This window comes from Bombus pascuorum, chromosome 3 (genome assembly GCF_905332965.1).
Source record: "Bombus pascuorum chromosome 3, iyBomPasc1.1, whole genome shotgun sequence".
Taxonomy (NCBI): domain Eukaryota; kingdom Metazoa; phylum Arthropoda; class Insecta; order Hymenoptera; family Apidae; genus Bombus; species Bombus pascuorum.
The window spans coordinates 5,614,028-5,629,955 of record NC_083490.1 but is presented as its reverse complement, the minus strand read 5'-3'; the positions used below and the strand labels follow the sequence as shown (position 1 = coordinate 5,629,955).

The 15,928-nt window shown below is 39.5% G+C and overlaps 1 protein-coding gene across 10 annotated transcripts in view; it reads left to right on the top strand.

The window, feature by feature from the left end:
- The window catches only part of LOC132905114 (TWiK family of potassium channels protein 18-like), a 369,444-nt gene that overhangs the window by 307,548 nt on the left and 45,968 nt on the right, over positions 1 to 15,928 (top strand). For all 10 annotated transcript variants that reach the window (XM_060956108.1, XM_060956106.1, XM_060956105.1 and 7 more), the window contains 2 exons: positions 2,244 to 4,665; positions 5,663 to 5,948. In XM_060956108.1, coding sequence (XP_060812091.1) covers positions 4,306 to 4,665; positions 5,663 to 5,948 — 646 coding nt within the window. In that variant the 5' untranslated portion in view covers positions 2,244 to 4,305. The remainder of the gene's footprint in view (positions 1 to 2,243; positions 4,666 to 5,662; positions 5,949 to 15,928) is intronic.

Genomic DNA, 15,928 nt, shown 5'->3' with positions numbered 1-15,928 from the left:
GGACAGACTATAAATTAGCATCGAGTTAGTATCCGACGAGTTCAAATTCATTGTCTCTTCTTTTATGTTTGCGGGATCGGGTTTCGATGTGTTTGTGGCCGTTTGTTTGCTCGGGACGCGAATCGGTAACTGGATGCGGCCAATTTTCCTGTTCAAATACGGCTGCGCGTGTCTGCGAATGTTCGGTTGTGAACTACATTGGTTTCCAGGTGCCGAGTAGAAAAGAAGCCTGGCGAACGCTAAATCCTTGCAAACGTTCCTCTACGGGTGTCGGGGTTTTCAGAAACCGAGCTTTTCAGAAGGAAACCAGCGAAACAGGTTTTATCGTTGGTATTGAATTTTGAAAGGTTCGGGTCACGCGCGTCGGAACCACAGAGGAATCGAGGGAATAAAATTACTACTGTTAACTAGCTCGTACCTCTCTCGTAAACGATCGCGATAGGAAAATTGAAAAGTCGAAGAATCTTTTTACTCGTCGTCGATCCGTTTGCTGACGAGGTAAAATTACTTCTTAACTTTTTTTCGTTGCCTACTTAGATTTTTATATTCAACCGTACCTATGAATAGACTGTATCTGTGTACAAGTAGCGATACTAAATTTTACGTGATATTTACTAAGCATTTCGATACGTACTGTAATATATATTTTACGGGAATACATAATTTTTAGCATTCGTCTCTTACTAGGTTTATAAAATTTGTCTTTGAAATTGGTTTTCCAATAATCTGCATTAATTTCCCAAAGCTGTTATTCCTGATTTCAAGTGGCGTTCGCTCATCGATTCGTTAAGTTCGTTCCATCTCTCCTCGATAGAGATTAAATCAAGAGATTGTATCGAGATTAATATCAACGAGATTACCAGCGATTTTTATCGCGAAAATGACGAATAAATTTTTCATCGTTTTCCAACGGAATATGACGTCTGACAAATCAGCTTCGTATTTCCTCCAATTATATAAAAGCGAAGGTAGTAGATAAAGGGAAACTGCGAAAGATCGGTGCAACGTAACTTCATAGACCGTGTCTTCTTCTTTTTTTACGGTTGTGCCAGCCGTATCACATTTCGGGAAGAATCAGAGATCCAACACTAGCCACAATGGGTTCGATATACCGGAGAAGACAGTTGAATTCGAGGTGGACGCCGGACGTTGAATTATCGAGGCAGGCCCTTTGGGAAATCGTGGAGGAGTTCTTTGGAATTTCTGTTGCCTCGTGTGCCTCCTTCGGTTACTGGAGAACCTTCCAGCGGAGGGACCATAATCGATGATCATCCTCAAATCCACTAATACAGAACTCGCGAGATCTTACAAAAGAAAGCGTAGGAAGGTTGCCGGATAAAAATGGAGGGAAGTACGGCCGGCATGGTGAATCAAGGGAGAGGAAAAGTCGATTCGTCTTAAACGGAAACCGTGACGGGTATAGCGCGATTTCACCAGGCTTCGACATCCATAAATGCATCGCAAGATCAACCGTTTTAAAGCCCTTGGAGTTCTTGATATCCACGCGTGATTCAGGATCTGTGAGCGGCTCGATGTTCAGTGATATTTAAATTCGAAGATTCCACGGAAGATTTTGTACCTTATACAGAAATGTATAGCGACGGCTCTGGCGTCACTGTTGAAATCTAGGAACGCTTCCGTGGTATTTTTAATATCGTCGTAACACAGAGCTATCGAAATTCTTCGACGATCGCAGCGACGATCTCAACATCAACATTTTGAATAAAGGCGAATAATAAAATCGTGATATTAATAATCGACGGAATCATGGTTTTATTACTGATAGTTGCGTACGCGCGCCTCTTTCTACGAGGAAAATATCATACGCTATTGAAAGGAAACTTAATCCAAACGGAAATATATTTAATGTATTTACAATTTTATCATTTAATTTCGTTTCTCGATAAGAGCCTCTGAGAAGCCAAACTGATCAACTACGCTTATTATAGGGTTTATCCATCTTCGCATTATCCGGATACGGAATTATCATTCATGGTTATTTTTATAAATTTATTCGTCGCAAGGAGATAACACGAATAATCGTAAATTCTAAGGAAGAATTAAAAAATAATATTTTCGACTCTCGTTCTTCTATGCGTTTTAATTTATGGGGTCGGTCAACATAGATGTGGGTGACTCGTATATTGAAACATTAAGCGTTTTAACAGCACTCTGCTGCAGAACAAAGAAAAGCAAGTATAAAATCCATTCAACGAATTCAACCTTCTTGCTTTTGTTTGCAGATTACCTCGATCGTGCGAGAGGAAAACGTCGCCAGGTTCGCGCGTCGCGGTCCGCTGATTTATTCGCCAGGCTCTGGAATGAATACACGAGGATGGCACGGCGTACAGGACACGAGCAAATTAGCGGATCGAGTGTGACCGAGTTAAGCGGCTTTTCGCGGTGAGTTTTGCTCCTGTACGTGAGCCGACGATGCGTTAAATCGACGAGCTACGACCGAACGAACGAAACTAGAAGGGAAAAGGAGGAGGCAAGAAATAAATAAATGCAACAAGGATGATAAACGATAACGACGCGCATCGTGAAAGATTCGTGCGAAACGCAGGACCACGCAGCCGCGAAGTGCATCGAGAATACTTATTCCGGAGATCTTGTTTGTCAGAATGAAGCCTTGAAGTTGTCATCCACTTGCTTGCCGGTTGCGTTTCCGTCTGCATCTCGCGGCTCTACTTGCGGCTACGTTTCCTCTTTTCCATCTTTTCTTCGCGGACGAGAGCGAAGAAGAGCGAGAAACGAGAGCGCGAGAGAGAATGGGAAAAGCAGGAACTGATAGCTTTACATTCAACCGGTACGAAGAAAAGTTTAAGTGACTCATGCAGACACTCTTGGAATTCACTCTACGCTGTTATTTAAGTTTCCATTTTACCGCTAACAGAGAAAAAGGCGTCGCCGTTGTCGTCGATGTCGTGTAGGGGAAGTGCTCCTACGTGTGTCACACAGTGTCGTGGTTTCCGTTCGTGACACCGGATCGGATTTAATCGATTGGTACGCGCGTCGTCGAGAGACAACTCGATACTGTACGAACATCGTCCCTTCTCCACGAGACTCGAACGAGAGTTTCAAAATTGAAATTGTTTAACGACGTATCAAAGACAGGAGGGACCACCGAAGGAAAAATTGGTCGCAAAGGATAATCGGAAATTGCAGGCAAGCACGGTAAAACATCGCCTAACCGAAGATGGCAAGATGTTGAAATTGAACAACGCTCTTAAGGCTCGTAAAGCAGAATTATGCGTTGCATAACGTCGGCGGATTCTTTAATAAGATCGAGTTCGACGTTATTGCACCGGCACCCATAAATATCTCTTAAACGTATGCGTACCTTAAGAGGGCAATATCCCCGAAAACGAGGATCGAGCCTTTCGATTTCGTTCTCGATAGAGAGCCTCATCCCGAGGTAGAACTAATATCCCAGAAAATATCTCAAACATCGATTTTGTCCATAGAATTCCGGGCCGCGTTCCAGTCAGGACAGCCGTCCTCTAGAAAAATGACGGGAGTGCCCGGCTCGCATACGATCGAACGTTCTCTCGGATCCTACGAAATCCCTTCGTGATCTGCTTCCGTCGAACGACCATTTTCTAAGAGGATAATAAAAATTGGCGGTGACCGTAATCGGAGTATCCCGTCATCTCGTCACGACTGTCCTTTTATTTCGAAAGCAGCAACTTTCGAGCCTGGTTTAAACGTTTCTGTCATAAACATTTCAGCGCGAGTCGTTCACGGCGTTCTACTGTACCGCGTGCCCAATGGAGTGTTTCGAACCGCGACTCGTTCGCAACGAAGAATCCGACGCTTCGACGACTTTTATTTACGCGATACCGTTAAAAGGAATGGATTCGCGGAGATCGCGCAGACGATCGCGCAGAAAATCGTCGAGAAAGCTATCCACGATCAATGTTAACGACTCGATCGCTTCCAAATAAATTGCACGACCCGAGTATGCCCACCGAGCCGTTCGTATTTCTAGGAGAAAAAATCGGCCCGACAACCTGCCGGATGATCTCTAGTTGGTATCCAACACAAATATAAGAAAGGAGAGACGATCGTTTTACTCTTACCGTGGAGAAGTGACGTTACGACTCTCACGCGAGGTCAGCTCGAGGGATTTCGAAGAAGATTAGAAGGCCGTTCTTATCTCCCTATTTCTCTTCCTCGCCATCGGTTCCCTCTATCAGCGACCTGAGCTGACAAATGCGAACGACAGGCCGTGCTAAGGTACAGTTCGACAAATGAGAGTCAGAGGACAGAATTGGGTGATCCGGTAGGAAGGGAAAAAATAGAATGGAGAAGGACAGCGCGAGACATTACAGAGCTTACGAGGGCTTCAAGCCCGCGAACAATGGCAATACATCGTCCTTGAAGAGGTCCACATCGGACCGCTCGAAAACACATCCGTCGAGACAAGTGAGGTGCCTTTGCTTCGGCGGAGTGCCGGACAAGGCCAGCCAGCACTCCTTTCTCAAAGGTTGTATTATAAACCTTGGAATATGTGCCCTTCTCGTGGCTTACACTTTACTGGGTAGCTTCATCTTCCTTGCCATCGAGGGCGGTACCGATGCCGGGATACAACAAAGGACACTTGCTACCACAATAGCAGAGAATCAGCCTACCAGACGGAATACCACCGCTTGGCTAAAGCAAGTGAGTGCACAACTATTGATTTCCACCCGGCGGTTTTTCTTCCCTTTTTTCCTCCCGTTTTTTTTTTCTTTTTTTTTTTCATTTTGCCTTTCATTGTTGCATTTTTACGGTTCGCATAGCTTGAATATTTGTCACTTGCCACGTAACGATTCACGCTGTTACGAACGAACGCTCTTTCTCTCGAGCTATGTTTCATAAATTAAAGCGAAATAAATCTTATATTACTTGCTGTTACGACCGTTTGAAACATGGACATTTTGTTACTTTCCATTCTATAGATTTCAGAGAAATTTTCTCGTGATATTGCAATTTTTTCCCATCGAACTATTTCGTACAAAATATTTTTTACTGAAAAATACACAGGCAATAAACCGAATGGTTAACGGTAAAGATACAATCGAAAAGACTTTACCGAAAAATTATCCAATTAGTAATTGATCTTTCTTTTGAAGAGAACTATATCCGCGTTTGAATCAATGCCATTGCATTTACGTTTCTCGCGTGTAGTATTGGTGATGACGCGCTGCTTCGAATAAGCATGACGGTATTTGATCCTCTCCCAATTATCGCTTACGCGAAACGGTAACGAATTTCGACTTATCGTTGCATCTTCGGTTAGAATCCCGTTTCCCTACCTGAGATGACCTCAGTGAACCTGAATCAATCGAATTATCGGTGCGTTCTAGCGTTGGCGCTCCGTTTCAACGAAGTTTTATCGATTGGTCGTCGCCAACTAGTTTCTTCCTTCTTTAAAGTGATACTCGTTCCGTAGAGTCTTCAGGGTGGAAAAGATATTTCCAGTTTCTCTTCGTCTTATCCATATCTATCACGCGCTGTTATTCTTCGACGCTGATAAATTCCAATGAAAATTTTCCTTCCACGCGATTGTTCCTTTCCTAAAATCTGCAACTTTGCGTAAGCGCGTACGTACTTGAAATATATTTTCACCAAATTTTATTTGTATTATTTTAATGAGGATATTTGTTTTGCTATTAAGGTTAATCACGAAGCACGAGCGAAGACGGTGGAAAATATATGGATAATTACGGAGAGTTTGAACATTCTTTACCGTGAGAACTGGACGAGGCTGGCTGCCCAGGAAATCGCACGTTTTCAGGATCAACTGGTGAAGAGGATCACCGAAGACATGATGGCGACCCAGAACGCCGGAACATATGTCGGAAGTTCCGCTAGTGATACCGTGACAGAAAGACGGATACCGGAATACGAGTGGAACTTCGCCAAAGCCTTTTTATATTCTCTCACGGTGCTGACGACGATCGGTAAGTGTTTCAAGTAGAATTATACGACGATAAAAGTACACTTTGATTTTTATCCAGAATACGTGACGTACGATATTAATATTTGTTGCGTCGACTGTATATGTATGTTTATATTACACTGATACAACAGCTAGAACGATGAGGTCAAGTATGACGCAAGTAGAACATTGGCCAACTAGATTTTAATCCTCTATGATTATTTCATGATAGTTTTGCCAGAGATTCCTCATTCTCGAAAGATCATTTTTCTTGGTTTGTAATTTTCATGTATTAGGTTGTCCGAAAAGTTTCTTTCGTTTTATAAGGAAATAATAGACGCACAATGTTTTTTGTTTTATATCAGTTTATTGAATTATGCACGAACGTAATAATAGAAATATAACGAAATGGATCGTATCTAATTCAATAAAATAATATAAGAAATTGTTGTTCGTCTATTATCATTTTATAAAACGAAAGAAACTTTTCGGACAACCTAATACAATGTAATCTCATATATTAACAATTCACTATACGTAAATACATAAATAAGACACATGGAACTTTCCTAACTATCACGAAGAATTTCCCTGCTTTGAAGACTTATACCACGCGTTAAATCAAAAACGTATTACTACAATTTTCGACTTCCAGTCATCGATTTTTCATAGTAACGATCGATACGTTTGATCGACGACCAATCCCGTATACGTCTAGAGTTTTTCGCGTAACAAAGACCAGATACCTATTCGACAACTGAGAAAATATATCGTGCAATAACGTATGCAGTTACTCGCTTTTGACTTTATCTATGCGGCCGTAAAGTCGCTTTGGTAACTTATCACCGATCTCTAGTCTCTGGTATGGCTAAATTTTACGAAATATTCTAGTTATTCATCTACCACGGCGCAGATTTAAATTAGCAGAGTACGAAGATACGGTACGCTATAAATCTGACAAAGCAAATTTAAACGCAAGCCGATTCCTTATCGCACGGCTCTGTTGTAAAATCTTTTACTGTTCACCTATAAAACGTTTCGAGTCTGACGGTAGCTAAGCGAAATTACATCAGGTCAAAGTACTGCGGGATAAAAATCAGAACATGGATCGAGAAGCGAGAGTTGAAAACCCAAGATGCAAAGGCAACATCAGGATTCCAAAATTCGCAAATGACAAAGTATCTTACCTTGCACAATTTCTGCGTATCGTCGCTTAACGCATTAGGGGCCAAAGTTTTGTTGACGCAACGTTTCGTTTGCAATTTTTCTTCGATCGATTTACACTATTCTGATCTGTTTCACTAACCTAGTGGCTGTGAAAAGGAATTTCAAAGATCCCCTTGCAAATAGTACTTTTTGCCACTGCTTTTTCTGTCTAGATTCTTCAATTACACGAGATTTGAAGAAGTTGGAATATGTATAGTATTATGATCTCACGTATTACGTATTTCTCGATCCCTAATAGATAAAGACGTTGACTGCCACATCAATTTTATATATTTTGTTGTAACAATAGATTGCTACACCGTGAAACGTTTAATTTCAGCCAAACATTACACCGACAATGTTATCCAAGTCATTCGCCTCCTTGAAAATTGTTCAGTCCGTGAAACTTATCCTATTTTGATCATCCTAAGAAAAACACACAATCACGATATGATAATCAGCGTGTTAAATCTTTTATCTGGAAATATTGGGTTGACAACTAAGTGATTGCGGATTTTGTCATTGGCAATCACTTAGTTGCCAACCCAATTCCGAATGAACATAAGCGAGATTTACGAGTCCACAAAATTTGGAAATAACATAGCCACGGTGTACAGAACGTTGCGCGCATTCCATTAAAAATGAAGTGTAACTTGCGATCGGAAGCTGCATTAAAACATAAGGGCGAAAAAATTTCGGTCTTGGCATTAATCGAAACAGCGAGCATCGAGATTTCGCGGGTGATATCTCTGTTTGAAGGTAACACGCTCTCTCGTAAATACAAAATGAAACGACAGAGAATTTTACATTCGAACGATTCCTGATAAAACGTATCGGTTTCGCGCGCGGAAAACGCGACAGACATGCGGCGAAGGGATACGGGGGTGGGGGCAGGAGAAAAAAATAGGATAGAAGCAACAAGAGTCGGTGGTTACGAGGTCGAAAGGGTGAACCAGAGGCCGGTATAGCGAGCATCAATTTTCAAGGCAAACAAAGTCCAACATTAACGTGTAATGGCCGTGCCGTGGACTGGACTACTGTTGTCCGCTTTACATGTTAGAATACTCGGCATACATATACGCAAACCGACAATTCCAAATCGTTCGACTTGCCGGCGTTCGAACCGAGTGACGTCACGTCCGATCGTTTACTCTGGTTATTACTGAAACAGATTGGAAGTCTATGAGTTTTGTGGATATTGCAAAAAAGGGGAGAGAAAGAGAGGGAGCAGGAGGAACAAGAGGGAAAAGTAAATAAAAGAGTCGCGAAATGAGTGAACCGTGCGCGCAGCAATAATCAGGTAGGATACGGAACAGCTTATCAAATTATTCTTCCTGTAGCCATATGTCTCTCATTTTCTTCTTTTCCTCTATTTTTTTTTCTTTTTTTTCCTTTTTTTTTTTATATGTATTGGCGATTTCTTTCACGACGAAAATTCGATAATACGCGATGTAATTAAAACTCTTATCTGTCTAGCATCATGTGCTACTGTTCAGAAGTGTCAATCAATTGAAAAGGTTTTTGTAATATCCATACTTTCGAGGCAATATCTGACACATATCAATATCAACATCCTGAAATATCAAATTCGAGTATTTGCGATTTTATCAAGCCATGATTTTCAATCGGGGCTGAAACATTTTTCAAACATGTAATATCTGACTATTTGGTTAAGAGCACTGACCTCTTTTCCCCTCGGATTGTCGAGCAATAATAATAATAGTCATCCGGTGTGAACGCGCTATCTTGAACCAAATATAATATACCTTTTGGTCTACCACAGAAATTATGCGTGTCGTGAGACGAAGGAAATTGGAAATCGTTGTTATAAAGTATCAAACCAATACACAAAGTATCGATGATTTTGTTAGGTAATAAACAGAGATATCGATACTTCCATGAAGTATCAACTATACATATTGACTCGATGTTTGTATCGGTTTGCTATTGCTCGGAAAACATTCGTATTGAAAATTGATACGAGTAATCTGAAAGTTACGATATCTTCTGATATTTCTCGCGCAATTGTTGAAACATCATCGATATGTGTCGGTATCGATCCGATGGTTGTTTACGAACCACGATGGTAGTACGCGCCTGATGAAATTTATACCATGTTTGGTTTAATCGTTACCGTGATGTCCGTTAGCATCGAATTAACGTTCCGAATTAACGGAAGGTGTTCTTTAGAGATTGGCGAGGTGGCGGGGTCCGGTAGACTTTAAAATACGTATAACCTGCACACTGAATGATTCGCGTTTTAAAAAGCGTAGATTTTTGTTGCACCGAGAGGTGATTGAAGCTGAATGGGTTCCGTGCCGTGAAATCCCGGTGAGAACTATCGTTTTTGTAGTCGCTGGGTATTGAGTCATTGAAAGCGTGCTCGTTCTTTTTTTATTTTCAGCCTTTTTACGTTGTTGAGATAGCTGTTCATTTAACGCATGGGTTTGATGGTCAAATGAAGAGGATTTTTTTGTACAATTAGCTATGTACTTGGCCGAAATTCAAAATCCTATATAGATAATACGCGATATTTATTTCTTTCGTTTATTATATGATATCCATTTTTTAAATTAATTATGATAGATAAATCGTTGAAGGCAGAATTGCTTCGATTCTGGATACTTGCGATAAATTGCGAGATCGTTGCACTATTGCAATAGAAAAAAGGATGTTTTGTGGAACATTAAACTTGGAATGATCAATATGGTGGATGAAGCGAAATAAATTATCGATGATCGTAAATCATGCAGAAACAAAAGAGAACGCTTTATCGTTCGAATAATTTTTATCGGAGCTTTTGATCTAAAGCGGAGATAGGATACAGGTATCGCCAAATATAAATTCTTATCTTTTATAAATGTTTCAGTTTCGTATTTTCACGATTTATCACGTATCGTCTTGTTTTCCCATTCAATTTCTCAATCGAGCATCTCTTTTACAGGTATCCATTGCTATTCCAACTCAGCTTGTTTTCGTAAGTTTGTTTCAACGAAGAACAGTTTCATTCCGAACTACGACCAATTCAAAAATATCTACCATTTTTTTCACATACATCTACCAGTTGTTTCACCAACAAATTTTAGTTTCGCAATCACGCAATTCGTGTTTACGAGCCTTTTCAGACTTTATATTTCAAAACCAAATTTTTCCACCGTGATCGGGATTTGCAACATACCGTAAACCAACATGGCACGTATAAAACAAATTTCAATGACTATACGCAGCGTTCGAAATCCCCGGAACGAAAATTTAAAAACTTATTTCATTTAAAAACGTTTGATAAATGTTGCTTCGACGTGTCCATTTTTCACACCTACTATCAGCAAACGTTATTAATGGAAACATGTAAAGTTTCCGATCTTCGAAGTCGACCTTAAAACATTAAAGATTCACATTGTCAAAGATTCATTAATGACTTTCTGATGTTAGCCAAGCGTTTCATCCGACTATCCCCTTTGTATCAGTTCGTAAATTCTTTTATTTCCATTGCCTCTAATTTACTCTTTTCTCTTTTTCTTCCTTCCTTCTCATTCAGCTTCCTTTAAACGACTCTTCAACTTTTTTCTTTTCCTGCTCTCAACTTCTATTCCTTTCTTTTTATCCTTTTCTCTGGTTATAGATCATCTTTTAATCTTTTGTCAATCTTTTGTATAACTCCTAACTTCGGTATCGTTATTTCCTGCTTTCCAAATAAAAAGAGTCGACTTAGTAGTCGCATTTGGCAGCAATATTTAGAAGCAATAAAATAAATAAATAAATAAATAAGTAGCACCGATATACTAGTCGCTTAGAGTAAAGGTGCAGCATAGGTTCGTATTATCTATACCCAAATGCTGCATAGTCATCACATTAATTATAAACACGTTATCTCGCCTTTGAATTTCCAGACCCCCAAGAGTAGAGTTATAAATACAGTTATAAATACTCGTTACGTTACACACCTCAGGCAAATCTATGACACCTATGATATCATAAATTTAAATATGCGCTTTCAAATATATAATACATATATGGCGAACAAGTAGAGAAAAAGTATTTAAGAATTAAATTCCAGTCTATTTTCGTCGTGACGGTTGCAAATCGCAGGGAAGCAAGCGGAAGTAGTCTAGGAACAATTTACTGAAAAAGGAAACGTCACAGGAAATTAATTCGTTTCCAGAATTCTCCAACTTATCGGCTCTACTTTCGTTCATGTCCGCCACCTTTCTGTACCGGAAACCACTCAACTTCTTGTCAGCAATGATGTCCGGCCTCAGTTTGTCTCTTTCTCTTCTAACTTTTTCAATACCTTCCAGTTAATTACTGTAAGCATCGTGGAATTTTGCATCGACCTGCTCGAGCGCAGGTATAATGGTCGTAACGAGCGTCGCTTCCTACGAGATTTCGATACAGTATAGCGTCGATAAAACGTATTTAATCTTATAGAGCACTCGTTGAGCCTGAGGGGCCTATGTCGTTTTGTTTTATGTTACGAAATATACATTTCTTTAACTACACCATTTTACTCGAATATATTGAATCGTTAATACCAATAAAAAAATATATATCTTTGCATTTTGATGGTTATTTTCCACACGAAGGCTGATAAAATAATAACCGAGGAGAGACGAGTAATAAACCTATCAGATTGGACACGTGTACCATAGAGTTAACAAGTTTATATCGTGCGTGCCAAGTCATGAGTAACATGTAACTGAAAATGGAAAATCACGTTACATTTATTGTGGAAAATCTTTATTCCCACTGCGTGCAACTATTCCGAGACGCGATAAATATTTTCCTTTTTCATTTTAAAAGCTCATAACTTAACACGTTCTCTGTTTACTTGGAGGGATTGGAAATATTCGTCTTGATATGTACGTAGCTAATATTTCTAGGTGCCAGAAGTGAACTTGCAAGCTTTACACGTAGAAAGTAATGTCCAGCGTGTATGTATTATTAACACCAATAAACCTGTCTGCTGTCCTGGATATGATTAAATCAGTTCGACAAAAAAGCTATTCACCGGGGTTCGCGAGAACAGCATCGGGTGCTTTTCGGTGATAGTACGCTGAAATCTGGCGCCTGATGGCCGATGAAAAAGGTTGGAGATAGACACGGTACATTCTCTGGATGAACTAGGACTCACGTAATACCTACGACCGCATTCAAGAAACTTGACAAAGCTGCGCTTGAAACGACTTTATTTATTTTCTTTTTTTTTTTTTTTTTTTTTCTTATCTTTACTCGTAGAATATGCTATTACTACCTCGTGCAAAGAATCTGAGACACCCTGTATGTTTCATGTAGTTTTTCTCGAGTTTCATTCATATTTTAATCTTCTTAAAATGTCAGCGCGTAGATAAACTACTTTTAAAACGCTTATGAAATTAAAGATTTCATTATGAAAGTACGATAAACTGAATCTTCTGGTAAACGCTATGCGTCGTTTGTGCGAAAAATTGCGTTAAGTGCGTGAGCTGACTGATAAAGGGAAGGATAAACGGAATAAACGAAACAGAGCAATTTGTATTTGCGTGTAGCAATTAATTATGTCCTCGAGAACAGTCGAGAGGGAACATAGTCGGTGTTATTTGTCGCATAGCCGGCAGCCATTGCTAAAGTAACTCCTACTTTTCCCGGGAAAAGTTTTCGTTGACGGGGGCCGCCACGGTGTCGTCTTCGCTGTGAGTAACGAACTTTTTAATTGGTTGCTGCTCTACTCGAAAAACTCGATCGTTTTCCGTGTCCCAACGACGAGTGGCTGCCTATGAAACGATACAAAGCGAGTCTCATAACGAGAACTTATAAGTCTGTTTAATAAATAAAGTTTTGATACGATTCACAGCGCGTATGATTATGCCGTTGCTTCCACGTTACTTTCGCCATAACTTCTGCAATTACTCGATTTTTCATCCAGCCGAAGGAACCGCTGCAACGAGTTTGGATCCGGTAAATTTCTTACGAATCGCTAAAGTATCACGGTGAAGTCGAATGAAAAAATAAGACGCTTCTAAAAAAATGATTACGTTGTTCGTTGACACGTGGCGAGTTAATAGAACACGATGATAAATCAAAAGCATTACGCGTACAAACATAACGCAAACTATTCATAATTTTTTATTCTGAGAAATTCACGCAGTACGCAATGAGCGAAGTCGCTCGTACTTTACCTCGCGATACGAATTACGACACGCATTTATCTAAATTATAAGTTTACTTTTGAAAATTACTCTCACGATATTTACGCGCCATTTAAAGCGCTAATTATCCTGCTCTTCGAATTTCCAACGATCGATCAACCTGTGAAACAATTGCGAAGCGTAAACAATGTTTCATCGCGCTATTTCCGGTGACGGTCTCATTCAGACACTTTATCGATCCACGGTACGCAAGACGAGCCGCACCCACGATGCATCCGGGCGAAACATTTCGTTTCTCGCGGTACTGAGAATTTTCCATAATTATTCGAGACCCGAAGGAAAGCCCGTTTTCGGTTCACAAAAAGATTTCGACGGCAGGAAGTTGACATTCCATTAAAGGCGCATAGCCAGGCAAACAGGCCCCTGGCGTTGTAAACGGCTACGAAGACCGGGTTTGTTCTTTAAACACGTCTTCGTTCCTATCTTACTCGCTATGTTTCGTGCTATTCGTGTCTTTCAAAGTTTTGTCCATTTTAGCTTCGAATTTTGAGAGACCTTGATATCACGTGTGGAAATTAGCGCTTGCAAGATATGCTTAACGCTGTTACATCTCGCACTGTTGTACAGTCAACCCTCCTCTCGAAACCGTGCTAAGCTTATTAGATCATGCTATATAGAACTGTGGAGTAATTTTTGCAACATGTTATATGGATACCTTCCTAGTTATAAGATAATCGAGTCTAAAGGCTTTCGCGGATGGTGTCAGGTTCGTATGACTTTGCTTGCCAGTGATTATGATAGCGGACAGCGAGTACAAACGGTATCGATATGCATCCTTATTTTTCAACGAAGCGTTCTTTTTCATATTTTTTTATATTTCATTTACGTAGCATCAAATTTTTGTAAAAAATGACATGAAATTTAATATTCTTTGGTCTAATTAATTAGTATGTGCAGAATATAATAAATACAGTAGTGTGCCGATACTTTTTCTAACCACTTTTACAAGTCGCATAAAAATTATTGCAAAATAAAACAGATGTTTGCGGAACACTAAGAAAATGCAGAGGTGTGCCAATAAATTACTTTTAACTTCTATATTCATTTACAGATTCGTTTCAATTTTTATCGATATAACAACGATGGTCCTTCCTCGTCAAAGTGTTCCGTATAATATGCATATTATATATAATTTAATAAGGTAAAAAGTTTCTGAAAGTGAAATCATCCGTTTGTACTTGTCGATAGAAAGCCGTATGAATATTTCGTCGATTACCTCTTTATAGTCTAGACTTACGTAGTCAGAAAATAGTCTGAGCGGTGCTGCTGGACCAGGACCAAGAGGCGAGGTATACAGATCCGGAGGATCAAACTCGATTTTTATCCCCGTCGTAAGATACTCGTTGCATATCACTTATTCCGTCTTCTTAGTCCACTTTATCGGCGAGGATTCTGGGAATGGAATTTTCAGGATCAAATATCTCATCCTTTTCGTCAATGGCACGTGCATGACAAAGTCCCAAAGATCTACCACGTGTTTATCTGCAAGATTGATATATTTTCATGGAAGTAAAAGCTATTGTCGATAGATCCTGCGAAGTTCTCAATTCACTCGAATTTTACTGGCAGAGCGATCCCTTTTCTTATTTCTTTGAACGTAACATTTCGTTAGTTTCGATAGGAAGAGATATAAACTGAGAACTACAAAAGAGAGCAACTTGTAGATATTGGGTTGTCCTAAAAGTTTCTTTCGTTTTATGGGGTGATAATAGATGAACGACAATTTCTGTTTTATATTATTTTATCGAACTAGGTATGATCCGTTTCGTTATATTCCTATTATTATGTTCGTACATAATTCAATAAACTAATATAAAACAAAAACATTGTGCGTCTATTGTTTCCTTATAAAACGAAAGAAACTTTTCGAATCACCTAATGTTATAGTAAAAAATGTTAATGAAAAGTTTAGTACATGTTAATGTAATTGAACTGATACGACGAAATAGGACATGTTTGAAGCTGTTCGATTTTCAGGATGTAATATAATATTGTATTTGGTCGATAGTAAATTACTATTAGCTGGAAAAATCTAAATCGAATGTCAGAGTGACCGAGGGAACCAAAGCGTAAAATACTTCGGCTTTCGGGGATCCAGCAGGATTTTATCCTCTCTAAGCTCGAGCATCACCTATTCATGTATTTTTTCCACTGTGTCTACTTCACGTGCACGTTCTCTAACATAGAATTTCAAGCACTTCTATTGAAAACTGTTTGACAGTATCCAATTTTCAAAAAATACTTTACTTCGCGTAAACAAACATTTTACTCCGAAATAAATATTCCAAAGCGAATTTCAATTATAATCAACGGCTATAAATTTAAGAACTAACGACACAGGGATCGAATTTCCTTCCAACCAAGTACGTCGAATTTAAACGAAATTCCTTGTGGCTCTAGCAAAACTTTCGGACTCTCGAAAAATTCCGGTGATGCATATGTATGTGTACCGAAATATTTTTCTCTTGTAAGTTGTTTCTTCCAGCAACGTAAAACGAAGAAAGAAGGGACTTACATTTTCTTCTCGAAATATTCCACGCGAAAATATTTTCTGGAAATATTTTAGTCGCAATCAGCCGTGTTGCTCGTCTGGCTTAGAATAGCTGCGGTC